The sequence below is a fragment of the Vanellus vanellus genome (genome assembly GCF_965231255.1).
Source record: "Vanellus vanellus genome assembly, chromosome: 23".
NCBI lineage: Eukaryota > Metazoa > Chordata > Aves > Charadriiformes > Charadriidae > Vanellus > Vanellus vanellus.
The window spans coordinates 3,312,905-3,340,700 of NC_138928.1; the positions used below are offsets into that span (position 1 = coordinate 3,312,905).

Consider the following 27,796-nt stretch of genomic DNA (forward strand, 5'->3'; position numbering starts at 1 on the left):
GCTCATCTCGCCCAGGTTAGCTGCGTCCCACACGCGCCTGCTCTTATCTTGCTGTTTATTGCTGTAAATTATTGAAGTCAGAAAGGCTGACTCAGCAACGGAGGCTGGAGGAAATTTTTACACATCTATCAGAGCGACGAGTCCCACTCCTGTCTGCGTTTATTGCTGGCTGTGTCACCTTGCGGTGGGCTTGCCCCTGGGCTGAGACCGGTGCTGGTGGCTGCATGAGTGACTTGTGCCTCTCTGGGGCCCCCCAAAGCGGGGCGAAACTGGATGTGTGGATCCAGCTCTGCAGCAGGCATCAGCCCACGTCGTGTATTTTGGATGCGGGGTGGGATGGGGCCGGGGTGATGGTGACAGCCTGGAGCACCAGGGCCATGAGCACGGACGAGCTGGGAAGCCAAGTGGGTAACTCAGTGGTGGGGGTGTTCCAGCGGGGTGGGGAGAAGGGGTAAAAATTTGTATTATTTCTGCAATGAGAGGGGAAAACCTTGGCCTGCAAGGGGAGGTCTCTGCTGGAGACCCCCTGCACAGCTCCATTTTGGGGGTGCTGGTGCCCTGAGACAGCCGAGGGGTCAGGACTGGGGCTGCACAGTGCTTTGGGAAAATCAGTTGTCTTGAGCCAGCTGCAAAAAAAAAAAAAAAAAAATAAATCCCTTGTTGTCCCGGGGAAATGCGGCTCCTCACCAGCACCACGGTGACTGCCCTGTGCAGGTCCAGCCCTGGCACCCACCCGCGTGTTCCCGTGGTGGAAGTGCCCTCCTGTGGGGGTGCGATGGCTGCGTCTCCCGGGGCTTTGGGGGGTTCCCCGGGAGGGGAAAGTTCTGTTTGTGTGTTTGTTCCACTTTAATTTATTGCAGCGGCGTGGGGACCTGCTAATGAAGTGTTGAAGATGGATTGTGGCCGGCTTGTGTTACGCGGGGCTCGTAGAATAGTTAATTACCTTGGGAAGCCTGAACGCAATGAATACTTCATAAAGCAAAAGCCAACAGTGAATTATTCATTATCCATTTATCAGGGGCAGCTATGATAAACCCTCTGGGACTGGGACTGAGCGTGGGCTCCTCTTCCCAGCCCTACAGAGGCACAGACCCGCTCATCTTCCCCATCGGTGTGGGAGCCGTGGGGTCAGGGACACCATGGGGCTCCTCCAGGGAGGGATTTGGAGGGGGGAACCTATTCCCTAAGGATTGCTCAATTTGTTCAATCGTGTGCTGAGCTACAGCAGGTGCCTGAAAAATTTGGCAAAGGGCTGGGGAAGGGGGGTTGGAGACATAGCGAGGGAGCGGGGTCGGTCATCTCCCTGCAAGGGAGGCCGTCTGGAGTGGAACACTGTGTGTGCCCTGAAAGGACGGGCACTGTCCCCGCAGGAGCTTGAATTGAAGGTGGCAGCTCGGCTGCTGCTGCCGGGGTGCCCGGGGCTGCCCCGCTCCGGGGGTGAGGTGGGGGGAGGCGGGTGAGGAGCCACTCGCGGAGGCGTTCGTAGACGCCTGCCTGGCAGACGTGCTTGTCACATCCTAACCGAGGAGAAATTAAGGTCCGCCCTGACCTCTGAATCACGCCGCAGGAGAGAAACCTGTGGAAAAGGGGCGGTGGTGGAAAACTCGGTCTGTGGGTAAAGGGGAGGGTGGGACCGTCCGTAAGTACCCACTCGGTGCCGTGGTCCCCGTGGCCGGATGGTGCCTGAGCGGGGACCCGGCTGTCGCATCCCCGCTGCAGCAAGAAATAGGCTTTGCTGCCATCTACCTCTCCCGGGCTCCCCGGCAGCACCGGTGCCGTGGGGAGGCCGCGTGGGCCATGGGCTGCTGCCACGTGCCGTGTGCCACCGGTGGGACTTGGGGCTGCCTAGCTGCTCTTGGGAGTCCCAAAATATCCTAACCTGAGACTGAAATGGTGCTGGGAGACTTGCAGGGGGAGAGCTTTGGTTTCTCCTCTCCATCCTTCTGCTTCGGTCAACGGTGGCTCGTGCACCGTGGTCTTCCTCCGGCACCAGCCCAAAGGCTGCTCGCTCCCCTCCAGCGCAGGGCGTGAGCGCCTCCCTCCCCCCTGTGCCTCGGGGGGGTTTCACGGGGGAGAAAGAGCAAGGCTGGGGGGGAACATCCCCTTGACATCCCATTGCATCAAGCATCTGCTGCTGAAACATCATGTCCTTCCAGCGTGGGCTCCAAGGGCGGCCGGCTGTGCCAGGCATGTTTCGGGGCTGCTCGGCACCGAGCGTCAGCATCATCCGGAGCCGGCCGAGGCTTTGCTCGAGCCCTGCCAGGCGAGGCAGCCTCCCCTGCCTGCACGCCCTGGGCACTCGCCTCCCCCCGATTCCTTCCACGCTCCCCATTTAATAATTTTTTTCCTTTTGGCATAGGGAGTGCAGCCCGTGCTGCACATCTGCATTGCACAGCTGGCAGGGCGCATCTGGGTGGGATATTCCCATAAAACCCCTGCTCCCTGCTGTGTCTGATCCCGCTGGATGGAGATGCAGCAGCGATGGGATATCCTGGTATTTTCCCTCCCGTGGCATCGGCTCTGCTGCATCTTAGTGTTTCTTCCGCACTGAGCCGGTGGCAGTGCCCAGTTGAGGCCATCCCCTCCTTTTTGTGTTCAATTTGTAGTTTTGTGTTATCCCCCGAAATCTGTGCTTCTGCTGATGTTCTCTAGACCTTAAAGAATATTTAACCACCTGTTAAATTATTTATCCCTCTGAGGTTTCAGGCACCCGGGGCAGCTCATGGGCCTCCTGGAGAATTAACTAGAGCCATAAATCAAAGAGACATTTGAGAAATTTCCCATTGCTCGTGCTGATGGCGGCCTGGCCCCTGAAATGCCACTTGCAGGTTGGGAGCCGGGCGCTGCCACTTGCTGCTATTACTTGTTTAGGAGCTTGTTAAATTTAGAAGTTAAATAGACTCCAGGAAACAGATGAGACACACCAAGTGCTGGCTATGGGGGAAATTGGGTGGCTGCCACCCCCTAATACTCCTTTTTAAGGTGGGTTTTTTTTCAGGCTTTGCAAAGCACCGCCATCAATCCAGCTGCGAGGGCGAAGGCAGCCGAGGGCGGATTGTGGGTTGCGACAGGGTGTTGTGCTGTAGGGAATCATGGAATGGTTTGGGTTGGAAGGGACATTGAAGATCATCCAGGCCCACCCCCTGCCCTGGGCAGGGACACCTCCCCCCAGCCCAGGTTGCTCCCAGCCCCGTCCAACCCGGCCTTGAGCACCTCCAGGGATGGGGCAGCCACAGCTTCTCGGGGCACCCTGCGCCGGGGGCTCACCACCCTCGCACTCAACAATTTCTTCACAATATCTAATCTAAATCTCCCCTCTTCCAGTTTGAAGCCATTCCCCCTCGTCCTATCGCCCCATGCCCTTGTACAAAGTCCCTCCCCAGCTCTCCTGGAGCCCCTTTAGGGACTGGAAGGGGCTCTGAGGTCTCCCCGGAGCCTTCTCTTCTCCAGGCTGATCCCCCCCACCTCTCCCAGCCTGTCCTCCCAGCAGAGGGGCTCCAGCCCTCCCAGCATCTTTGTGGCCTCCTCTGGCCCAGCTCCACCAGCTCCATGTCTTTCCTATGTTGGGACTCCAGAGCTGGAGGCAGCACTCCAGGTGGGGTCTCCCCAGAGCAGAGCAGGGGGCAGAATCCCCTCCCTCACCCTGCTGGCCACGCTGTGGGGGATGCAGCCCGGGATGCCGGTGGCTTTCTGGGCTGTGATTGTACACTGCCGGCTCACATTGAGCTTCTTGTCAACAGGGAACGGGGACAGCAACGCTGCCTGCTCCGGGGGTGGGAGATGGGATGGTGGGACTGCGGCAGCTCCACTTGCATAGAGCACAGGGGATGTGCCCAGTGCAGAGGAGGAGTCGTGCGTTCGCCTGAGGGGCTGTCGGTGACGCTGAGCGTGCAAAGAGCTGATGGCTTTTACCTGTTGTCATACAGACCGGTTGGGGTGGGGATGGAGCAAGGTCTCTGCCACCCTGCTGCGATGCTCGAGCCCCTCGGGAGGACCGCCTGCGGGTCCCAGGGGTGCGGTGGCCGGCGTGCGGCAGCGCGTTCTTCGTTTGTTGAAGTGAGCCATGTCCTGACCATCCCCGTCAGCTGCGGGAAAGGGTGAGGAATGAAAGGAGGTACGGGGAGGAGAAGCCCAGCAAGGGGTCCGGCTGCCGGCATCGTGGCGTGTTTCCACTTACGCCCCGGAGCTGAGCTGAGGAGGGGGATTCGGCGGTCTCGGCGGGGTGGTGCATCGGGTTTTGCACGGGATGGTTTTGGTTGTGTGCCACAGCGAGGCTGGAGCGAGGCAGCATCCCTGCTCGGGCATGCGTGCAGAAGCTGTTGGGTAAGGCGGGGGACAAATCCTGGCGCTCGGATGTCTCCATGCGGCATCATATGGAGTGAAAAGTGTTTAGGAGTCGCCTCTGGGCAGGGCCTCATGGCAAACAAGCTGTGGCGTGGGGCTGGCGTGTCCCAGGCAGGGACCTCGGGGCAGCAGAGACGCAACACTGCCCGCAGAGCTACGCTGATGCCAAGTGACACCGGGGGAGGGGGGGTCTGCACTGCAGGGACATTCCCATCTTGCCGAAAAGCATACAGATTGCCCCATGCCCCCGGGTCTGCAGCACGCTTCTTCGCACAGCTTCTGTATTTTTATGGCTCTTTTCATATGCTTTACACTGCCTGAACACTACCGATGGGGGTTCGGGTGTGAGCTGGGGGCATCTCTCCCTTCCTGCTCTGTGCCCACAGCAGAAGGGACATGAGTGGACCCCGGAGCTCGAGGCACCCTGGCTTTGCGGGAGGAGGCTGTTGGGCTGCGGTGCTACCAAGGCGCCATGCCATACCGCCCCGGCCGTGCCAGGGTGGGCTCTCCGCATCCCAGGGGTCCCAACCCGCACCTTCCAGCGTGGGTGTGGGGTCTCTGTTTGTAGCCCCTACCTCAACAATGCCTTTTCCTTTGGGTCCCCTGCTTTCTCCCCGTGCTGGGAGCCTTCTGCAGGGTGGCAGAGAGGTGTTTCACCTTTCCCGAGACATCCTGACTTTCTCCGCCATCAGCGTTTTTCCAGCAGGAGCCACCCGCATCGCTGCTGCTCCCGAGCAGAAAGAACCTGCCTCGGGAGACCGCTTTTGTTGCTGACCACAGCACAAATCGCTTCGGTGACGGCTTTCCCTCTGCCGTCAAACCCTCCTGCACCGTCTCGGGGAGGTTTTAAGCGCGGTTTGTCCTTACTCCCTCCCTGCATTAAATCTCAGCTCTACCCCGAGGTGCACGGTGGTGGCTGGGACGAGCCCAGCTGCACCCGCAGCACCGGGCTCCCCGGGGACTGCAACCCTCCGTCCCCTCGGGACCAGGGCAGGGTGTCCAAAGAGAGGACCCGAGCTGCCACCGGGCAGGCAGAAAAGCCCCAACCCCACCTTCCCTCCTAAATTAATTCATTCTGCTCCCTGTGTGACGCTGCGGAGGGACCCCAGAGAGGGGTTTTCTCCCCTCCCGCGCTGCCCCCGGCCCTTTGCAGCCTGCCTGCCTGCCTCCGTCCTGCTGTTTATTCCCCATAGAAATGAGAATTTCAGTTTATCACGTCTGCCTGGCGGGCAGCAAGCCACCAAGCGAGCGAGAAGGAGCCTGCAGCAGCCAGCCGGGGAGAGCTGGGAGAAAGCGCTAGGTAATAGAGGTATTTATTAAAGGAGGGAGGAAATTTATATGCTATTCCTGCTTCTTCAGCTCTCAGTCACCGCCAAGGGGAGAGGAGGAGTGGGCAGCTTGCGCAGGAAATAGCCAGAAGTCTGTTTTCTGCCCATTTGTCAGTCTGATGAACAAGAAAAATATAGGCGGTCTTGATGAAGGAGAAATAGAGAGTCTGGAGGAGGCTGGCGCGTGTCTCTCCACCGCCGGTCACAGCCACCAGCAGCCCCAGGTTCACAAGAAGACACCCCGGACCCCCCTCCCCAGGCTGGGGGTTTGTGCCATGGTGGGACTGGGGGTCTCGAGGCTTCCAGTTGGTGGCAGCGAGCTGTGAATGGGAGGGGAGGGATGAGGAGGGGATGGACGGGGTGGGGAGGGGATGGGAGAAGGGGCTGTGGGGAGCAGAAGAGGGGCTGTGGAGGGGACAGGCTGGAGGAGAGCCCTGGCAGCGGGATGGGGACGGTCTCGGTGTCCAGAGCCATCGCCACAGTCTGTGCAGCTCCCCCCAGCAAGGACCCCCCCCCTGCCTGTTAGTTTATCTGAAGCGTTTGGCATCTACCGGAGAAGAGCACTAGGGAGTGAAAAACCCACCAAGTATTAAGTGCTAATAATTCCCTACTTTTATTTGCAGTTATCCACCTACGTGAGAGAGGCCGGGTTTTTGCTGACACTTTCTTGCCGGGAATTGAATGCTGCCTGAATCATCCATCCAGGGCCATTTGTTCATAAAAGTAAGGAATTGCTGTTTGAATCTTTTTATTGCTGCTAACGTGACACAGGCAGTGGTGTGATGGATTCGGGAGCCTCTGCACCGGCTGAGGATGTCCGTGCTGGGAAGTGGCACAAATGTGGGTGCTCGGCCCCCCCTCCGTGGGGGGTGCAGACACTGCCTGGGTCTCCCTGGGCTCAGCCTCGTGGCGGAGAGGCTCTGCAGTGTCCCCCTGGTGTGTCCCCTGTCCCCCCCCCCCCCTTCCCAAGCTCTGATCCCAACAGCTTTTCCCCTGAGAGGCAGCTTCTCCCCAGGGTACCAGGGTCCATGCACCCCGGAGAAGGGCTGGGGTGGCATTTGGACACCCCCAGCCCTGTGAGTGTGATGGCAGAGAGGGGAGGGGGAGGTTTTTTTAATCTTATCTCGTTGTTTCCAGAGCTGCTGGCGTGGCCAGACAAGGAGATGCTTTTCCTTTGGCAGAGACAAATAGACAGAGCCAGACCCTCCGGCATCCCGGCTGCCGCTTCTGCGCTCAGACGTGATAAATATGTCCCAGGAGAAACCCAAGAAAGCAATGTCCCAGCCTGAAGGGGATCAGCCCTGGGGCAGGATGAGTGCTGTAGGGCACCAGGCCAGGACCCCCATCTCAAGCCTCGCACCCCGCGTTTTGGTGCAGGATCGCAGTCTGTGCCCCACAGCTGCTGTGGGGCAGGGACCAAAGAGCCCCCCCCCACCCCCACCCCCCCCTGCTGCGATCTCCATCCCTGCGGATGTCTCCAAATTAGGGAGGTTATTAACTACAAGCTGCTTTTCCCCCGACTGCTGCTTGCACAAACGATAACTGATTTAAAATGAATTGAGCCAATTACTGCAGTTTTCCTAAAACAGATGATGGCAATACTCGAGTAAGGAGGAGCAATCCCAGCTGCAGTGGGGATAAGAGTTAGACACAGAAATGCCCTTTGGGCCCGAATTTCCATCTGTCTCTGTTTCCTGACTAAGTCTGGCTCCTTTCCTCAATTGTATGTGAATTTAGGCAGCAGCAGCCAGGGGCTGCTCAGCACCCTCAGGCCAGTGGTGCTGGAGAAGGTGACGGTATCTGCCCTGTGAGCAGTTATCTGCTGTGAATGAGGGATGCTAGAATGATCCTCGCTGATTGCAAGCAAGCAGTGCCTGAAAACATCCATGTATTTACGGAAAAGTGGAAAGAAATGACTCCTAAATTTTTTTTTTTTTTTTTTCCCCTCAAAGATGGGACCTCGGGGCTGGGGATTTCCCATACAGGAAAGGTGTGGGATGCCCAAGGACTCCTAAAGGGTATTTAACCAAATGGTTATTCATAGAGATGCCAAGCTGGTCGGCCGTGCCCAGAGCCAATCTGCATATGAAGTTCATCAAATTTTAAAGAACAAATAATTGTCACTGGCTGTCTTGTCCTTGTAATATGAGGAGCTTTAGTGAAAAGGAAACGTAATGAAGATGGATTAAAGCTTAAGTGGGTGAACATGAGTTAAGGAATCTTGAAATCAGGTTCCCATTTGTCTGCCTTTCCAAATCATGGGGAAATATTGATTTACTTATGGCAGCGGCAGCGACAGCACGCTGCGGTCCCAGCAGAGCGGTGAGGAGTGACATGTGCCACCGGCTCTCTGGGATGGGGACAGGTCGAGTCCCGCACTGCTCCTCAGCCGGCACAGGTTGCCACCGGGTCGGAGCCCTGGGTGGTTTTGGATAGTTTTGGCTGGGGCGGGCAAATGCTGCGGGGTGAGGCGAGGAAGAGGCCAGGCATGGCTTCCTCCCGCCAAGGGTGGTGAGCGGCTGTGCTCGTGTTCTGTCGCGCCGAGGCTGGTGGCACCGAGCTCTTCCCTGTGTCTGTCGCGCTCCCCGGTGTGGCTGCACCCCCCCAGCCCTGGGTTTCCCTCTGCCCCTGGACAGGATAGTCCCCTTCCACGCAGCCCACACCAAAGCCTTTAGAATTGAGATCAGATGAGCCGCTGTAAAATCAATTAGTGATAAAAACCTGTGGGCAAAGCGCACAATTGTGTCATTTTCTTATGTTGCTGTCTGAGCGGTAAGAATACATAGATGTACACTCTGAAATTCCGTATAAAACAACCTGAAACACCGGGTTGGAAATGTGGGCTCCAGCTGCTTCCCTCTTCATCTCCTATTAAGTGATATATCTTCTGATTGCTTTTGTCAGCTCTCTAAATTTAATAACTGAACTAACCATTTTCTCCTATTGTTTGCATATAAATAAGTGTTGGATCAATAAAAAACATCTTTAAAAGCCCCTGGATTTGAAAAACGAGGGGAGCATGGCCTGGTGGGCAGTTGCAAGAGAATTATGGCTTCACACCTCTGAAAAAACAATGTTTGAAACAAGAAGGGGGGGGGGGGGGGGGGGAAAGAAAATGCCTTCAATGAGATGGTTTCTGCCCTGGAAAGGTTGAATCAATGAGGGTTAGATGAGGTTTTAGCTTTTGGTTGCAGATTGCCTGGTTGCTGCGTTCCTCCTCTAGCCCTGCCTGGCCAAACTGCACGATTTTAGGGAAAACGGCGCTCGGATGCTTTAATTTCTTGGAGGAACGTGTTCAAGGAGAGCTGAGCATCACCAGCTGCTGCTGTGGGGCCACCTCGGGTAGAGATGGGCTGGAGACAGAAGTGGAGGGGTTGCTCTCTTGGGATGGGTTTCTCTTTTTATTCCCATTTGCAGCCTCAACCCCGTAAAAGCAGCTCCTCATTTGCATCGTAGATGACTTCAAGCTGCCTGATTTCAGGCTGCCTGCACCTCGGAGCATCACCGGCCAGCCGTGCTCAGGATCCCCCACGTGCACAGCCTGTCTGGGCAATTCCCACCTGGAGAAGGCTCCTCGCAGTGGGGTGGCTGCACCAAGGAGGTAAAACTATTGTTGAGAGACATTCTTCTCCTTTGACGCTATTCTGCTGGAGATAGTTGAGAAGGGAGGGGATTCTTCCCCTCTAATCTGCTCTGGGGAGACCCCACCTGGAGTGCTGCCTCCAGCTCTGGAGGCCAAATATAAGGGGGACACGGAGCTGTTGGAGCGGGGCCAGAGGAGGCCACAAAGATGCTGGGAGGGCTGGAGCCCCTCTGCTGGGAGGACGGGCTGGGAGAGTTGGGGGGGTCAGCCTGGAGAAGAGAAGGCTGTGGGGAGACCTCAGAGCCCCCTCCAGTGCCTAAAGGGGCTCCAGGAGAGCTGGGGGGGGACTTTGTACAAGGGCATGGAGTGATAGGAGGAGGGGGAATGGCTTCAAACTGGAAGAAGGTATATTTAGATTAGGTATTAGGAAGAAATTTTTCCCTGTGTGGGCGGTGAGCCCCCGGCGCAGGGTGCCCCGAGAAGCTGTGGCTGCCCCATCCCTGGGGGTGCTCAAGGCCGGGTTGGACGGGGCTGGGAGCGACCTGGGCTGGGGGGAGGTGGCCCTGCCCGGGGCAGGGGGTGGCACTGGATGGTCTTCAATGTCCCTTCCAACCCAAACCATTCTATGATAATTCTGTCTGCAAAGCATCCTCGGGGCAGGCCGGGTGCTTGTGACCTCCACCGACTCTGTAAACGGCGTTCACTCATCCGCCGCAGTGTTGTGGGCGGTGGCACATCTGGGGCGGCAGCTGGCTGCTGAGTGCAGGTGGGGGCGGCCAGAAGGCATTGCTGCTGGCATCTGCCACTGCCCAGCGAGCCAGGGCACTCGGCTCCATCCCTCTCGTGCCTGGGGGAAATTCGGCTGCAAAGCCCCAGCCCAGCCCAAGGTGGTCCCCGGCTCTCCAGAACTCCCCGTTTGGGGTCACGGGCTGCTGTTATCCCCCTCCAGGCTCTGCCACATCCTTGTGAATTCTTCCAGCGTCGCTGCACGGCAGCAAAAGGCAAGCAGCCCTCACCTATAACTGCAGCATTTAAAAAACGAGAGAAAAAAAAAAAAGGGGGGGGGGGGAGAGGCATACACAGCCGCTGTGCGGAACGGGCGGTTATGGAGGGCTGCGTTCCCGTAATATATTGCGCTCAAAAGTCTAGGGGGTGAGATAAGCGATGCCGAGGAGGCCTCCTTCGCGCACGGCGTGTTCAATCACTCGCCGTAAAAAAAAAAAAAAAAAAAAAGAAAAAAAAAAAAAAAAAAAAAAAAGCCCCGGTGCCTCCCCTCCTCTGCTGCTCCCTCGCTTCAAAGAACAAAAGGAAATGGGCTTGTTGCTTTGTAGGCGAAGGAAAGGAGACTCCCGAGACCCGGGGAGAGCGAGCCATGAATTATTCAGAGTAGCTGTCGGTGCAGGAGTGGCGCCGAGACCTGCTCCTGCTGTGACCCCAGCATCGGGCGCTGGCCGGGAGCCCCGAATTTGGATGGGTGCAGGGGCAGTCCTGCTGGGTGCGGAGGCGGGAGGGGGCCGGGAGGGCTGGGGGGCAGCATCCTTTCCCCCTCCCCAGGGCACAGCCGTGCTGGTGGGTTGGAGCAAAAGGTGGTTTCTATTCCTGCCTCCCCCTCCCAGGGGCGAGCCTTGGGCTTCCCGCCGGTTTTGGTTGCTTTGGACCAAAAAAAAAAAAAAAAAAAAGGAGGAAAAATGCCAGAGAAAAGGGGCATGTGTGTGACAAACAGGGAAGGTGGCGGAGGGGGAGAGCCCCGGCAGCGAATGCGCCGGGGATCGCTCTCCGGCCGTCTCGGTAACAAATTCACTGACACAGGGAACAATATTTCCCTGACTCTGCCAATTCCTTAACGCCGCTGACTCGAAGGGCTCCGCAGGGAGGGGAACTTGAACTCTGCAAAAAAGCTCTTCTGCTGAAGCTTTATTTAAGGCTACGTGGGGGGATGCTTAAATATTAAAGGACGAAAAGGTAATGGCTGGGGGTAGGCTGGGCAGCGAGGGGAGAGGCACAAGCCATGGCACCAGCTGCCCTGTCTGTGGTTTTGCCCCTAAAGCCCGTTGGTGCTCCAGCCAACGGGGCCGTCGCCTGCTGGGGACGGTCACTGATCCAGGATCCCTCTGTGATCCGGGCTGCTCCAACCCACAGGTCCCCTTTCCCCCGGCCTTGGGGACAGCTCGGGGCTCGCGTCTCCAGCAGCAGCACTGCCTCCTCTCGGCGGGACACCGGCGTCTCCTCAACGCAGCCCGAGAGGAAGGACAAGGACTGAGCATCTGTGGTTTTCTCTGCGCTGCTTCTGTTTATTTCTTATTTTTTAATCCCTACTTCTTGACTGTAGAAGTCCTTGTGCTGACACGATATTATTTATTTATAAAATATGTACAGGAAAGCGCTCGGGTACCGGTCCCACCCTCCAAGGTTGGCCGTGTGTGTCCGGCCGGCGGGAGCAGAGGTGAAAGATGGTTTCTCTGTCTTGGAGTCGGGAGGAGGAGGAGAAAGGAAAGGGCTGAGAAAGATAGAGACTTCAAAGTACTTGAGCAAATATTTACAGGTTCCAAGACAAAAAAAAATAAAATATATATCTACAGTGTTGTCTTGGGGATGCAGGGAGTCGGGTTTGAAGCAAAGCCCGCTCCCAGCTCCATTTGTTATATTGATTTATAAAGACTACGGGTATTGATTTCCATGGGCTGTGCCGGCAGCGGGGCGTGCGGCTCGGGCGAGCCCCAGGCTCGGGTGCTGGCAAGGGGCAGCCGCTACCGCCGCAGCCACGGGTTTGTGCTTCTGGGGTTGGTTGGTTGTTTTTATTTATTTTTTTTTTTTTTTTTGCAATGGCGCTCTGTCTGGATGCTTATTATTTTGCAAATGAGGGCCAAATGCCGCTGCGGCACTCCCCGGAGCGCCAGGGAAAGGGGACACTGGCAGGGAGTGCATTTTGGAGCAGCAGAGAAGAAATTATGGCAGTTTGGGGTTTCCCACTGGCCACTGCTGTTTTAATGGGATGTGAATGAAGCAGGAGGGGTTTGCTGCCCCACGGGTGGTCCCCAAAAGCTGGCCGGCTTCTGGGAGCTGGGGAAGGGACACGGGCTCCCCTGCGAGGGGCTGTGTCAGTGTGGAAGAGCTCAGCGTGCCACGGTGGCACCAGTGGGCGCAGGGGTACCCCAGCGAGCGTGCCGGGGGCTGGGGGGCTGCACACGGGGGAGGGGGGAGAAGCTACGGCACTGCTCGTGCCGGGGAGGGCGGCGGTGCGTGAGGGAGTGACTGCGTGAGATGAGACTGTGGGTGTCTGGCCCGGTCCCCGAGCTCGGCGGGTCGCCCCAGTTCAAACTGTCCGTGGTCTACGCGGGTGATACTTGGCTGGAGGAGACGGAGGAGACCTCGGTCTTGCTCTGGGATACGGCGGAGGAGACATCTTCATCCCCAAAGGGGTTCTTGCCACAGCAGATTGTGGTGATCATGCAATTACGGAACTGAAGAGGGGAGAGAAATGGAGAATGGTGGGACCAGCGGGGATGTGCTGCCGGACTGAGAGCCCCCGACAGCCCCCAGGCTTGCTGCTCCCCCAGGCTGAGACGCAACCACTTATCGGGAGGAGCACGGTGCCTGCGGTGACCCCAGGTAAGGACAGGGGCTCCCCCTGCACGACATGGGGCATCTCACCTGTTTGTTCATGAGGACGTAGATGATGGGGTTGTAGAGGGAGGAGCTCTTGGAGAAGAAGGCAGGCACTGACATGAGCGTGGCAGTGAAGTCTGCTCCCTTGTTGGTGAAGATCCAGAACGCCACCACAGCGTAGGGAGTCCAGGCCAGCATAAAGCCCAGCACCATGAGGATCACCATCCGTGTCACCTCCTTCTCGGCCTTCTGGGTCGTGGCCGACTCCTGCTGCTGGGCAGCTGCCTGCGGGCAGGGGGGTGGTGAGGGGCACCCCGCAGCCTCCCGCCCCCAGAGCACCTCCCTTCTCCTGTCCCAGCTGCCCACCCTGGCCCCGTTCATCCCCTCCCAACGTTACCTCTCGGACTTTGCAAATGAGGCGCCCGTAGGAGAAGAAAATGACCACGACCGGGATGATGAAGTGGATGACGAACATGTAGAGGACATAGGACTCGTTGTGGTAGTCGGGGTTGTGGGTGTAGTAGTCGGGGCCGCAGGAACACTGCATCCCCTCCGGCATGTATCTGCCAGTGAGAAAGGTTAGGGTCTTCACCGGGACCCTCCCTGGGGATAACGGGAGAGGTTCAACCTGACGACTGAATTCCCCGAGGATGAGGGATGCTCGAAGAGTGGCACGTGTGTTTTGGGTGAGCTCCTTCCCAGCTTCTCCCCCGTGCCCCGTGCACCCAGCCTCGCTGGCTCTGCAGCACGCGGCTCCTTCGGGGCCGGCACGAGCAGTGCCGACGTGCTGCACTCCAGCGCGTGGCAGCGGTTTGTTGTGACACTCGCTCCCTCCCACGGGGAACGGACGATTTATTTCCTTCCTACGTGGCTGAGCACTTGCCTGCCGTGAGCCACCTGCTCTCCCGCTGCCCGTGGAGGGATGCCGAGGGGGACCAGAGGCACCAGCTTGGTGGGACTAAGCTCTTGAGGGCTTCGTCCCTGCTGCTGCCCGGGGTGGAGGGATGCACAGCCTGGGTCTGGAGGGTCCTTGGCTCAAAGGGATGCAGCTCAGGTCTGCTTGGGAGCCAAGGACCGGCTGCCTGGGCAGGGATCCCAATTCAGGGCTGGAGAAGGATCATCTGGCTGTGCCTCATTGCAGGTGGATGGTAAAGGGACTTTGCTGCCCCAAAGCCACCTCCTGCACGTGCCCAAAGGGCTGGTAGGGACTTGTTATGACCCCACAGAGCAGCTCTGCAGTGGGGTGTCAGGAGGGGCCGGAGCTGCAGCATTAGAGGGATCACCTCCATCTCCTCAGCTCCCCCCTTATGCTCCAGTGGCCTTTGGCTGCTGCATCAGCCCCTGGTGAAGGAATGGGGGTGCGTGCAGGAGCCAGACAGGGGCTTCAGCTGCCCGGAGGACGTGCTCGCTGGAGCCCAGTGAGCAGCCTGTGGTGTGAGCAAACAGCGTTGCCTCTGGTTTTGGGGGGGGGGGGGGGGGGGGCTGAAACGTACTGGGAGCAGGGCAGATGGGCTTGCTGGGAGAGCTGGGCAGGGGCACTGGGAAGGGCACTGCAGGGCTCCCAGGAGCAAAACTGGGGTGGCAGCACCCCAGCAAGGCCAGGTTTGCAACCCAGAGCCTGCTGGGCTGGTCATCCAAACGCTCTTTATGGTCTGCAGGGAGAAACGGGCTTTTCACAGCACGGGTGAGACGAGCCGTGCCTGTCGAAGCCCCTCTTGCTCTGCAGGACATACAGGCAGCATGAAGGGTATTGCAGCGGGAGATGCTGAGCCTGTGGCTGCCTTTGGTTAGGGGACACCAAGCCTTCGTGAGACTGACAGCCGAGGTCGCATTTCTGTTCTGACTCGCCCCATTGCCTCTCTCGCCCAGGGAATGTCACGCCTGAGCCACGGGCGCATCTCCTGTCCCACTGGGGTGTCAGCAGAGCAGCTGGGGCTGCCGCTGAGCATCCTTCGACTCACCTGGACCAGCCGAAGAGGGGTGGAGCAGCACAGGAGAAGGCCATTATCCAGGTAAAAGCGATGCCCATCATGGCGTGGGTTGCGGAGAAGCGGAAGTTTCCCATGGGTTTGCAGACAACGATGTAGCGCTCTATGGCCAAGACAACCAGGGACCACAGGGCGACTTGGCCTGCGGGAGGGAGAGAAAAGGAGAGCGTACGGTGGTGGTAAGAGCTCCTCTAGGTTTGATCTTCCCTTTGTGGTCGCAGCAAAGAGCGGAGGGGACTGAGGGGTTGGGGATCAGCAAGGGATAACCGGCATCGTATTCAATAACTGAGAATCTCCCGGGCTATAACATGCGAAAGGTCTGGGAGCGGAGGGGAGCGTCTGTGCCACAGCAGGATGCTGGCGACGGAGGAGGGGGATCATGATGGCTTTTTAATCATTTAAAAATCAAGGGGGTGAATTCCACCTGGGCGCGAGGAAGCACAATTTCCGGCAAAGACGCCAGATGCGTCCAAACCTGTTGATGCCTTTAAATGTGTATTTCATGAGTCTTCCGCCAGTGCTGGATCAGGGGGAGGTGTACGGGGGAGGCTGTGTGGGTGGGCATGCGTGCACATGTATTTATAAGGGATAATTAAACTTCAGGGGATTGGGAGCGTTTAGTCGGTGCTGTAAGCCTGCTAATGCCCCCAGCTGTGATAATCTGCTGATAACTACACCCTGTGCTAGGACTCGCTGGAGACCTGCTGCTCGCACAGTGACTGCTTCCCATCACACTTTCTTCCCTGTGAAGAGGAGACTCCTTGTTCTTTCCTGGATAAAAACACTGGAAGGGCAAACAATGCTGCCTGAAAGCCCACAGGCTCACTTGGTCAGAAACGGTGCGGACCCAATATAATCTTCTGACCCCAAAACCAAGCCCTTCCTCGGTTCTTGGCTTTGATGGGGACATTTAGCTTTGCTTTTGCCTGGCAGAATATCCATCCTTCTCCCCCCTCCCCCAGATCAGCATCATTGCAGGAAATTGAATTGTCCATTTAGGGGAAAAACAAAAAAAAAAAAAACAACCAAAATTGAAGTCCTTGCAGTGGTTATGGATGTCTGCAGCAAGGATTAGCGGTTGTCAGATCCATCACGAGGTGTCGTGTGGGCCCGGCTGGCTGCGTGGGCACGGGGTGCAGAATGAATTTTCCCTGTTTCGCACGGGGGCTTTCTGCGGGGTGAAGCGTTAGCGGCTCTCATGTCCCTGAGAAGCGAAATAAGGAAGCTCCCAAGGGCACCCAAATCGGCTGCAAGTGGGACAAGAGCTGAGCAACTGCTGCAAAGCCTGGGCCTGGTTTCCCGAGCTCTGTGCGACCCTGAATCCTCCTTCCCCTCCACGCTGCTGCTCTGCTCTTCTGGTTCAGAGCTGCCACATCTTCCTTCTGCCCCTGGATAAGCTGTCGCCCCTCTCCTTGTCTTGAACTCCTCCTCTCCATGCCCCTACCCCTTCTGTGGGGTCCCTCTCCTGAGTGGTCCTGCTCCCAAGGGATGTCTCTTCCTTCCCCAAACCCTCCCAAATGCTTCACCTTTTCCCCAAAAAAGGCTTTTGGCAAAGATGCTTGACATATTGATTCAAGGACACGATGTGGTCGTCCCCATCAGGTGGCTGCTAGCCATGCGGCCGCAGTGTAAGACCCCTGAATGCGCACTGGCGCTGGGGCCGGATGAGCCCCCCCCAGGCTTGATCCTGTGAGCGTGGGTCCCTTACAGCTGCCCAGCTAGTCATGAGCATGGCGCTCCTTGGCATCACGTTCAAACTTGCATAAATCTCTCTTTTTTTACCCCTGTCTTGAAGCCGCGGGGAAGCAGCGCCTTGCACGGCCGGCTCTGCCCCCCGCGACGAGCTGCGACACCGCGGCGGCAGGTAAGATGGCTTTCTGCACGGGAGGGATGCTGCCTGCACCGCAGCCATCCTAATGGTACAGTGAAGGGGTGGAATTGGGCTCCTGAAGCCCTGAAGAAGCAGGATCGCCCGCTGCCAAGCCTGGCCCGTGGTCCCAAGCTCCCACCCCACAGCCCTTACCTCCCAGCGTGGCGAAGAAGCCCTCCACGGCACAGCCGACGGGGCCGAAGACGAAGTAACCGTTCCAGGCAGTGTAGAAGGTGACCGTGAAACCAAAACAGGCCATGAAGAGATCAGCCACCGCCAAGTTGACCAAGATGTAGTTGAGCGGCTGCCGGAGCTTCTTGTGTTTGAAGGTAACCAGGAGGGTGAGGAGGTTGATGGGCAAACCGGTGGAGATGAGGAAGAAGATGTAGCAACACACGACGCGGTACTTCCAGGGCTCGGCTAGGTAATACTGGGGGTACTCAAAGGGGCTTCGCACCACCCCTGTCTTGTTGGACATAGGCACGTAAAAATTGATACCTTCTGTCCCATTCATCCTGCCAAGGTTATGGCAGTTGCTTTGCTTTTAAGGTTGGGTTTTTTTTTTTTTTTTTTTTTAGATCAAATGCTTTGATTTTGTAACTAATTTTGCTTCAACCCCAATTGGGAAAAAAAAAAAAAAAAAAGAAAAAGGAAGCCCCACCCCCCCAATGTGGAAGAATACTCAACTAAAGGGTCCTCCCCCCTCAAAAAAAAAAAAAAAAAAGAATGAGTTGATAAGAAGAGCCGTAAATCCCGAGGGGACGGGGGGACAGGAGGTGGTGCGCTGCCCCTGTTCCCGTCGAGGGCTGGCGGTGCCCGCGGGCCAGGGGAGGTTTTATACCCTTCGGCCTCCTCGAGGGAGCGCGGGGGGAGGCCGGATTAGGGGCTCGGCTAACTTTGTATGACAAGGGCAACGGGATTGAGAGGGGTTGATGGTTTAAGTACCCTCTAAGCAGCCAGTTGGCCCCAAAACCTGCATTAAAGCGTATTAATTGCCATTAAGTGTTTAATATTGTTTAAGGAGTTGGGGGGAGGAAGGGATGGGGTGGGGAGTCCTTTGGAAGAGGAGGGCGGTGAGTTGGGGAGCGGCTGCTTTGGGTGATCGATGGGGAAATGGGTCCGTTCTCAGGTCTGTGGTGGGTCACAGCCTTTGGGGTGTCCCTGGGTGGCTGAAGGACTCCATGGGAGTGTTTGGGTACCGGGGGGTGCCCAACTCTGCCCCACTGACCTTGGGGAGGTCGCTGGGGGAAGGCTGGACCGAGCTCTGTGGGTCGGAGCCGTGGGCTTGGCTCTGGCTGTTTGGCTGCTGTGCGCTGCCGGTGCCCGGTTCAGTGCGGGTGCTGCCCGGCGTGGACACACGTCTCCGTCACAGAGCAAAACGGGGCTCTGCTGACATGGCCAAGGGCCCCCGCTGCGCACGGAGCTGGGCAAAGGTGAGGGGGGACCGCTTCCCATCCCAAAGGCTGCGATCTTGGTAAAGTCAGGACTCTGGGGATGGGTCTCCTGGCTGTACTACGCCCCGCAGCACCCACCCGGGTCGGGCAAAGGACTGCGAACTTACTCCTCTGCCTTGCCTTCTCCCTGGGCTGAAGGATACCCATTATTCAGCTGATCTTCCAAGGATCTCTGGCAGGACAGGAGGGAGCGCACCATCCGGCAGGGATGGATGGGGCATGGCCAGCCCTGGGGGCTCCCTGTCTCCTGGGCAGCTGCTGGTGAGTGTTTCTCACCCGAGTCTCCTCCCCACCCCAGCAAGTGGGACACCAGTCTGGGTCGCAGCTTTGCAAGGGTTGGTGGGGTTTAGGGAGGGCCCTTAGCCACAGCCTGACAAAGTGCCGCTACTCGCTGGAGAAGCAGCACCTGAGTGCTCCTGGGGAGAGACAGTAAAGTCTCAGCAATGCCGGTGTCCTGAATTGCCTCCAGAGACAGTGCAGAGACACCAGCACCAGCCTGTAGCCACACTGGGAGAGCAAGTGGGATGGAAAGAAGCTTCTCCTGGTCTCTTAACACTCTGTTTGGGATGTAGGATCCCCAGCCCCGCACACATGAGACTATGAAACCCTTCTCAGCAGGGTCAGTGCCAGCTTGGAGCACCAGTGCTCCATCCCAAACTCTTTCCCCATTTTTTTCTTCTGGGTCATGGTCGCTTCTTCTCCAGGAGACCTGCCTAAGGCGCCTTAGCGAAGCTCTTCCATTAATATCTGACATCTGGTGGCGTTAATGGCCCTGATCTGTTAATGCGGTAAGCTGTTAGCCTCTTTCCCACCGCTGCCCTCCGCCAAGACAAGGTGGATGGAACAAGTCAATGCTGTCTTGCTGGATGAATGAGGTCTTCTGCAAGAGCGGAGTGTCTCCGAGCTAGAGGGCAGGAGCGGAAGGCTAAGGGGCGTGGGATGAATGATGGCCTAATCGCTGACCCATCTGCACCGGTCCAAGAGGAGCAGAACTAGGACATGGCAAGAGTAAGTGGGTCACATAAACCTCAGGTGCCCCGGAACAAGGAATCCCCATGGGATGTCTATGACTCTCAAGACGTACCTCAGGATACACTGCACGTCCTGTGAAACCACCAGTCATGAAACTCCCAGTCTAGGTCTTTTCTAGTCTATCCACAAGCTCTTCCTTGAGGGGAAGAGTTTCTTCTTGACAAGACCCATGGCCTTACTTCTCACAAAGCTTTCCCCTGAGGCATTTCATACCTTTCCTGACCATAGTCATGCTTCTGGACGTACAAAAGTTAGGCACATTTTTGCAGAATTAGTTGAACATTAAAAGAGAAGCCAGAAAAGGTAACAGCCATGTACAGATGCACACCTCAATTCCAGTGTGTCCTTCCCAACTTCATTTATAGAAAGCAACTCTTTTCAGCTAAAAGTTTTCACTATGATGGTCCACCTTCAAAAGACTTGGACCTTGCTGTCGGTGCCAGCAGCATCTGAAAGCTCTGGTGCTTCTCCAAGGTTTTGTATATGAACATGGTTATCTCGCGTGAAATCTCAGTTTTCTTCTCCCAGAAAGTAATTTTCACGTCCCACCTCTGTGATACTTTCTGCCACAACTCTGTGGTGTCCTGTCTTCTCCTAAAGAGTAAAGACCTGTGCAGATGAAGCACAGCTAGGGGGAGAAGAGGTGAAACGACAGTCTGTTTTGGGCGGTGGGGGAAAGGATCAGCAGTATTTTTTGCACGGAGATTTTTTCCTTGGCCAGCGCAAACCTGCTCTACTCCCTCTTTCAGCTACGGTGGGGTACGACTTTGGCTTCATGCGTGGTACCCAGACACCCTTCATACAGAGGATGGCCAACAACTGGACCAAGAGGACTTTCACCTGACCTTCAACTAGATCTGGACCTGGACCTTTCCCCTTTTTGGGAGCTGAACACGGAGCAGGTAAGCCCGAGTCACCTCTGTGGTGCTAAGAGGGGACTGGTGGATTTAGAGCTCTCTGCAGGTCAGCGGCAGCCGGAGCAATGCCGAAGGCCTCGAATAAACTCAGCAGAAGAAAATTACACCGGAGAGAATAGCTGGTTCCTCCAGGACGTGTCCTGAATGCAACCCCGGTTCCCTCTGCGTCTCTGTCACAGAAATGGAAAGTGATGGCTTTAATTTGGTGTCTCTTAGCAGGGAAACTTTACGGGCTGTCTCCCAGAGAGCTCTCAATTGTTTTCTATGCTGACTCTACGACAAAGAAGGCAATAGCAAAAATCAGGCCCTGTTTAATGCGAGAGGAGAGGTTTGCTTTCTTTGTGTTTGTCCTTAAGAAAAGGAAGGGTTTTCTTCCTTCTTGCAGTTTTTTTTTCTGCTTTGCTAAGCTCTTTGAGATGAGATTGCCTCTTATTCATTGTTTGTCAGCACATTGCGTGACGGAGCCCTGAGCTGCTCTGGGCTTTCATGTCCTGTGTAAAGCAAGAAATGATAATTATAATCAAATAACTAACTTGCACTGAGCTGATACGGTCGGTTCACCGGGCTCGAGCGACAGGCAGAGCAAACCGCGGGGATGTGCGGGGGGAGGTGGGTTTCCCGGAGCCCTTTGCGGCGCCTCTCCCCACCCCTGCACAAGGGTCCTCATTGGGAATGACTGGCAGAGCAAGGTGTAGAGAAGCACATAAGCAATAGAAATTAGTCGCGAAGCAAACATCTGCGCCGAAATTCTGGTGGTGGACTAATGCACAGGACCTTGAACCTCGGCCATGAGCACCAACGCCGAATGCCAAACGGTGCCCAGCTCCTTTTTGTGCTTCTGGCTATTTTCGCAATGCGCTGCCCTGAACCTCCCTTCTGGAGGAGCTCGTTCCTCCCTGGTGGGCAGGAGAAGAGGGAGGAAGGCGCACGTATAGCGGTGCCTCCCGGTACCCCCCGCCTGCCCTGGGAAGACCTCGTTTCCCCGTATCAGATAGCAGCCACGCGTGGCCGCTGCGCTGAGCTGCTTACGCCGGGCTTGTGAGCTCCCTCGCCAGGAAAGGGGTTAAAGAAAGATAAAGCCGGAGCGTTATAGAGACCATATGGAGGGGAAGAAAACCCTTTATCCTGTAATTGGATTCGTTCCCGGTGGCTCCCGGCGGAGGTGAGGCTGAGTGGAGCTGACAGGTCGTGATGGGAGAGGCGCTGCCAGCCGCCCCGTCCAAAGCAGGATGTGTGTGCACAAACTTGTAGATCAATCCATTAGAGTGGATCAAATAGATTTAAATGTGTGGCAGGGAGAAGGAGGACACAGATGTATTTACAATTTGGTTCGGTGGGCCGTTCCTCCCCCAGCAGGGATTAACTCGGCCGTGGCTGGCGGCTCCGAGGAGGCAGCCGTGCCCTCTGCCGGCAGCCGCTCCTCCGGGCTCGCACGGTCGCATCCATCCAGGACAAGGATCTGGTGGTGCAGAGGGAGGTTATTTGTACCTTGCCCTTGCTTCTTTCCCCCAAAATAAGGGTGCGCAGAAGCCTGCCGCCTGCCTTGCTCACAGCCCCCAACGGGCTGCACTCAGGGGCTTTGGGCAGGAGGAACCACAGCTCCTGTTTTCCGTGCAGGTTCCCCATCACAGCCCCTTCTCCAGGCTCTCCTCACCAGCACGGCCTCGCAGGGGGTGGATGCACCAGAGCCAGAAAGCAGCTGGGAAGTGGGGAGAGCTTCACCGCTGCCAACCTCATCTCATCTGGACGGTATTTGCAAGCAAGCAGGGCCCTGCCACCTCCCAGGCTTTTCCTCCGGCTGCTCATCCAGGTAACATCCCTACAAGCCCCGTAGGATTTCCTCGGAGAGGCAGAAAGTCTTTGGGACCTGTCATTTTCTTGCCAAGGAGCTGAGCAATCCCGGCTCAGCTGTGAACCTGCACCACGCCGTGTGGTGCTGTCAACACTTTTAACGAAGTGATAAACCAGGGCTGTAGCGGAGTAGGCAGGTTTGCAAGACAGTCTCACCGGCCACGCGGCACCACGGGACGAGCAGCCAGCACAGCCCAGCAAATCCAAGAAGCACAAGCACATTTTATAGAATGGTTTGGGTTGGAAGGGACTTTGAAGATCACCCAGTTCCACCCCCCTGCCCTGGGCAGGGACACCTCCCCCCAGCCCCGGTTGCTCTGAGACCCATCCAATCCGGCCTTGACCACCTCCAGGGATGGGGCAGCCACAGCTTCTCGGGGCACCCTGCGCCAGGGGCTCACCGCCCCCACAGGGAAGAATTTCCTCCTTATATCTAATCTAAATCTCCCCTCTTCCAGTTTAAAACCATTCCCCCTCATCCTATCACTCCTCTCCCTGATAAAGTCCCTCTCCACCTCTTCTGCAGACCCCTTTCTTTGCATTTCTCTGTGTGTTAGCAGCTGTGTGAGGGTGCAAGCCGTCCTCTGGCGAGGGTGGTGGCCAGTGCACGGGAGAAGATGCTGCCTGCTCCCGTGAGATCTTCCTGTCCTGCAAAAATGCAGCCAAACCCTTGCTGGAATTTGTTCTGTTTTATGGGCTATTCGAGCCAGGTGGGTGTTAGCGAGGGGTTAACAGGGAGCTGGGAGTCAGGGAGCTGTGTCCTGCTCTTCTCACCCACCTCTGCTTTGCTCAACCAGTGGCAGGTGCTTAACTGCAAAGTCAGAGAGGCAAAAGAGAGGCTTTCATTTAATTCCAGAGGGACGCAAGAGCGCGGCACCACCGCCTGCGTTCTGCGGTGTCCAGCAGCGCTGGCCACGGCCCCGCTTTGAGAACGGCTGAGCAGTCAGGAAAGGGGGCTTAGGCAAATAGAAATAATCCAGCCCTTTTATTTTTAATTTGTAAATCTCATTTGAAGTTGAACCCTGTTGTTCCTGAGGGCCTTATTGTGGATGTTCGTAGCCCTCCGCAGCGACGCTTTATGCACGCTGGTTCGTTTTGTCATAACTGGGTCACTTTTTTTCATTTCTAGCGCAGAGCCCTTGGTTTTCTCCGTGGAAGCCTGGAGACTGCTGTGACACGGCCAGCTGGGTTATAATCTTTTGGGAAACAGAACAGAGGAAATTTGGGGTTTGCTTGCTTGTTTTCTGCTTTCCAGCAGGGCCTGGGCTGGCTCCTCGCCCCGATGTCCCTATAGCACAACAGCCAACCTGGTGTTCCAGCTCCCAGAAGAGCCACGTCCTGGTGGTACTTTGGGTCTCCCAGGGACAATCCCTCACGTCACTGCCCTGGCCACACTCTCAGCCAGCAGAAGAGCCCCATCCCCTGCCTTTTGAGGCCCCTGTTCCTCTTGGTGGGCAGCTGGGTGTCCTGCATTGGAATTCGGTTTTGTCCTTTGCTTGCTATCCCGGCTGTAAAGCCTGCTAGGGATTTGCTCCAGACCAAACGTGTCCTTTCTCTTCCTTTGCCCTTCATCCCGTAATTGGATTCATTTCTTCCATCCAGCCCATCCCAGGCTTCTCCCCATCCCTTTATGTAACGACGCTGGCTCCGGGCCGTGCCAAGCCCAGGCGCTCGGGGTTTGACCTGCAGCCGCCGAAACCAGCGGCGGGATTTGCACCGATTCTTATTGCGCGTTGAACCCCACATTGGTACAAACCCCCTTTTCTTTTGCAGTTTGTTCTCCCTTCCCGTTTGCTGCCTCTTCTCCCTTCCCACGTGCGCTGTGCGCTCCCTCCAGCCTCTGCGTTGCTCGTGCAGTGGTGGCATCTCTGCGTGACCCCCCTGAGCACATGGTCCCACGGCACCAGAGAAGAGGTAAACGCAGCCGCTCTGTGCAGACAAGCACAGCAATGGCAGGGTTGTCTGGAAAAAGGATTGATTTTTTTTTTTTTTTTTTTCCCCTCCTTTCATTAATATTCATTTTCCTTAATACCCAATCTTTACTGGTTAGCTCTCTAAAGCCTTTGTGGTTTCAGGCTTTCACTGAGGTTGCTATTCATCACCTAAGCAAAATATCCATGAATTAAATGGGCATTTTATCAAATTTGAGTCCTGTGCTGGAATCTGACTTGGCTGGACAGGCCCAAATGTCTTTGCAGATCTTTCTGCTGTTGTCCGAGTTTTCCGTTTGGTTTTCCCGGCCCCGTGTCCCAGCTGGGATGGATGAGCGGATCCTCACGTTTCTCCAGTGAGAACCACTCACCAGTGAGCACATTGCCTTGCCATGTGCGCCGTCTCTTTTCCACCCTGAAGGCATCTGACCCTGTTTCCTTGTTGCCTTGCAGAATGAATTGGTGCCTTGAAAGCCTGAAAGGAGATAAAGCGGCAGCAAACTCTTCTCTCCTGTTGCAGATAAACTGCTATTAACTGCTGAGGGATTCTGGAACGAGAAGGGTGACTCTCCATTGAAAGCGCCGATAAATCCCGGGCATCCAGCATAATCCAGTCCACCGTATCAGGAAATCTCTTGGGTGCTGGCAGCACTGAGCGCAGCGATGCCTTTTCATGCTACACTTCTCCCATGGACGGATAAGCTCCACGGACAACAACTGCAAATACCGGAGGGTGGATCCTGACTGCTCTTACCTCCCCTTTCCTCCTCAGCGAAAGACCCGCTGCCTTCTGCGGCGAGACGGGGTTTACCTGCGACCTTCGTCTGCAATGGGGACCGCGGGATGGGATTTTTGCATCCCGTGTGTGAGCAGGAATATCATACATCATCGTCCTGCTGGTTTGACAGTGCAAGCGGCCCCGCAAAGCAGCGATTTAATGCACTTCTCGGTGCCTTAGCGTTTCGTCTTGCTATGCTTAACCTGATATATTGTTGTTTGATACGGGAACGGTAGGGGGGGTAAAAGGAGGTAATAAGAAAATAAAAGGTCAGTGGGTGCCTGGTGTGTGTAAAGGCTAAATTGCTCTTTCATCAAATCTAATAAATATTCCCTGTGAGTGGGGTAGGGAGCTCCTTTTCTGAAATGCTAAGTGATTTCCCTGCCTCAGAGCCTCAGCCCGGGGCTCGGCTGATCACATCCAGGCAGGGTTTCCCAATGCCGGCCTCTGGGCCACCACCGGCCAAGCCCGGCAGCCCCCCGGGGAGGTCAGGGCAGCGGGACACGAAGGGACAGCAGCCGCCGGCAGGGACGAGCCAGCCGCAGCCCCTCACTGCGCAGGGAAATGCATTTTTCTGCCATTCCTGAAAATATTCCTGAGCCTTCAAGTGCAAACACGGTGGTTTGGATTTGAAAACCAAAACGGAACTAGATAAGCTGCATCCCGTCTTGTTTTCTCACCTCCTCTCCTTTCTCTCTTCGCTTGCTCCAGATCGGGGAGAGAATGGCAAAGGAGTAACCAAAAATGAAGAAAAAAAAACAAAGCAAGGAAACATTTTTCCCTTGTTTATTTTTTTCCTTGTCTGAGAGTCTATAAAGCTTTTATAAGCACGGAAATTGGTTTTATATGAAAAAGGGATATTTTTATTTTTATTTTTTATTTCATTCCGATGGAATTGAGATGCACTCTGGCCAGTGCCTGTCTCCTCCACCACTGGTAGAGAAGTTAAATCCATCCAGGCTATAGCCAGAAACATGTGCTTTCCTCTTTCTTTTGTCCTTCCATCCTTCCACGGAGAAACTGAGGCAGCAGGCAGATTTTCCAGGTGTCCAGGTCACCTCAGGCCTGGTTCCTGGAGAGGCTTTAGCGTTACGGGGGGCAGCACTCATTTGTCAGGCTTTTAAATCCCCGTGGGAATCTCTTGCAGGTGCATTGCAGACCCAGAGGAGCTCGGCGAGCTGCTGAGGCTGTACATCGGTGCGATCCTGCTGGAGGTGGCTCTGCTGCGAAGACGCTGCTCCATCTGGGGCTCTCCTGGAGATGTTGGTGCTGAAGAGCTCCAGAGCATCGCGTTTGCAGGTAAAACTGAGATCGCTGGCTCCGAAGGGCGAGCGGTGGGATGCTCCCAACCCTCTGCTGCACATCCAAACCTTCACCTCCTTCCCCGTGTCTGACCTGCACCTCATCCGCCGCTCACTGCCGTCAGCAAGAAGGGCCGCCGGTCTCTGGGTTGGCTGTAGGAACTGGGCAGAGCGGGAGGAGAGAGAAACAACGCGAGACAAATTCCCCATTAATCTAAGAGATCATTATTTGCTGCTGGAACCAGGAGGGTGAACTGGTTTGGGGAGCCAGCAGGAGTTAAATCCTTGCTATTGATTCTCGCCCAGCCCGGCTGCGCAGATGTGAATTACCGTGAATTGCAGTGCCGAGCAGTGGGGAGAAAGCGAAGGGCGCAGGGCGAGCGTGGGGATGGGAGGGGGAAGTCTGCACCCTTCAAATATTTATGATGCAAATTAACATGTGTTTTAAGCCTGCGATTCTTCAAATATTTATGTAGCGTTAATATTTTGAAAACTGCGTTAAAATTTGCCACTGGTGCTTTATTCATTAGGAGCGCTCGGCAGCCACAGACAGCAGCGGCTGCTAAATCTGTAATGGGTCCATGCAGAGACAGCAGCTGGAGGATGGTGCCTGGGCTGTGAGAAAGAGCTTTCTGCTCCCACTTCCAAAGCAGGGAGCCTAAAATGAACTCCTTACCCACGTCGACTTCAGCTGTGTGACTGCAGACGTTCAGTTCAGCAGAACACGCGTCGCATTTTTGACCCATCTGCCTCCAAGCAAAAATAATTTAACGCGAGCGGGGTGAGATAGATACTCCCGTGAGCAACAGAAAGGGGAACCGGGGGTGGAGGACATGTTTTTTTTTTCCAACCTTGATGGCCGCTGTGGGTCTGGCGAGGCTGTGAGAGCAAACTGGACGTGCACAAAGCTGTGTCCGCCCTTCTCGTATGTGCCGTCCCCATCCAAGGAGGTTGTCCGATACGGGGGAAGTGATACCGAATACGGTGATTTGGCCCACGGTGGCCGTCAGGGTCAGTGCTACGGCTCTGCCGCTCACCCCCAGATTGGAAGCTTTGCTGGGGGACACCCCAGCACCTGCCCAAGAGCCAGACGGAGCGGCAGCGTGGGATTTCAGTCCTTCACGCTCGCCCCACGCGCTCTCCGCCCGCTGCGTTAGCTCAGGGCTGAGATTCAGCTTCGGACTCACATTGGCTTCTATCTCCTGTTTTTTATGCAACACACTTGCCAAAATACCCTGAGCACAGAGAGGCTTGGAGGGAAAAGTACAGGACATGGAGACAAATGCTCGGCGTCGCTGGCACAGGGAGAACATTTTCCCTTGATTCCTTGACATTGCAATTGATACATGGCTTAATGGGCTTTACTACTACTGCCAGTTTCCAGTTAAAATTACTCCCAATTATGGCAAATGCTTAACTTTAGGTATGAGCAGAACTGCAAGCAACTCCATTTTGCACATCGTATTTTTGTTAAGCTGCTAACCTCTGCTGCAATTTTTGCTTCATAAAACAAGGGCAGTTTCAGGGCGCCTGCAGATTGCAAACCGTTTTTTTTGCATCACAACGCTTGGGAGTGAGATTTCCAGCTGTGATTTTTATTTTCATTTATTCTCATTTGCCATTGGCAACGGGGACATGCCGAAAGCTGCTTTTAGGGACTGAGCAAAGCTCGAGCAAAAAGGGGCCTGTTGCTCCCGCCCGCTCCGGTGCTGCCGCTGAAGAAGACTCGGAGTCACCTCCCTTATTTTCAGCTCTCTGTTTCCTTTCCTTTTCGAGAACTCTTGCATAATTAAGAGGTGAACCCAGCAGACAG

General features: G+C 56.0%; 1 protein-coding gene across 1 annotated transcript; it reads right to left on the reverse strand.

The window, feature by feature from the left end:
• Window positions 1–12,584: 12,584 nt before the first annotated feature.
• On the reverse strand, window positions 12,585–17,233 carry LOC309680936 (green-sensitive opsin; the record flags this gene model as incomplete). The annotated part of the gene is made up of 5 exons (XM_082494707.1): window positions 12,585–12,716; window positions 12,907–13,146; window positions 13,259–13,424; window positions 14,823–14,991; window positions 16,873–17,233. The coding sequence occupies 5 exons, from the start codon at window positions 17,231–17,233 to the stop codon at window positions 12,585–12,587; spliced, it is 1,068 nt and encodes a 355-aa protein (XP_082350833.1).
• Window positions 17,234–27,796: the final 10,563 nt, after the last annotated feature.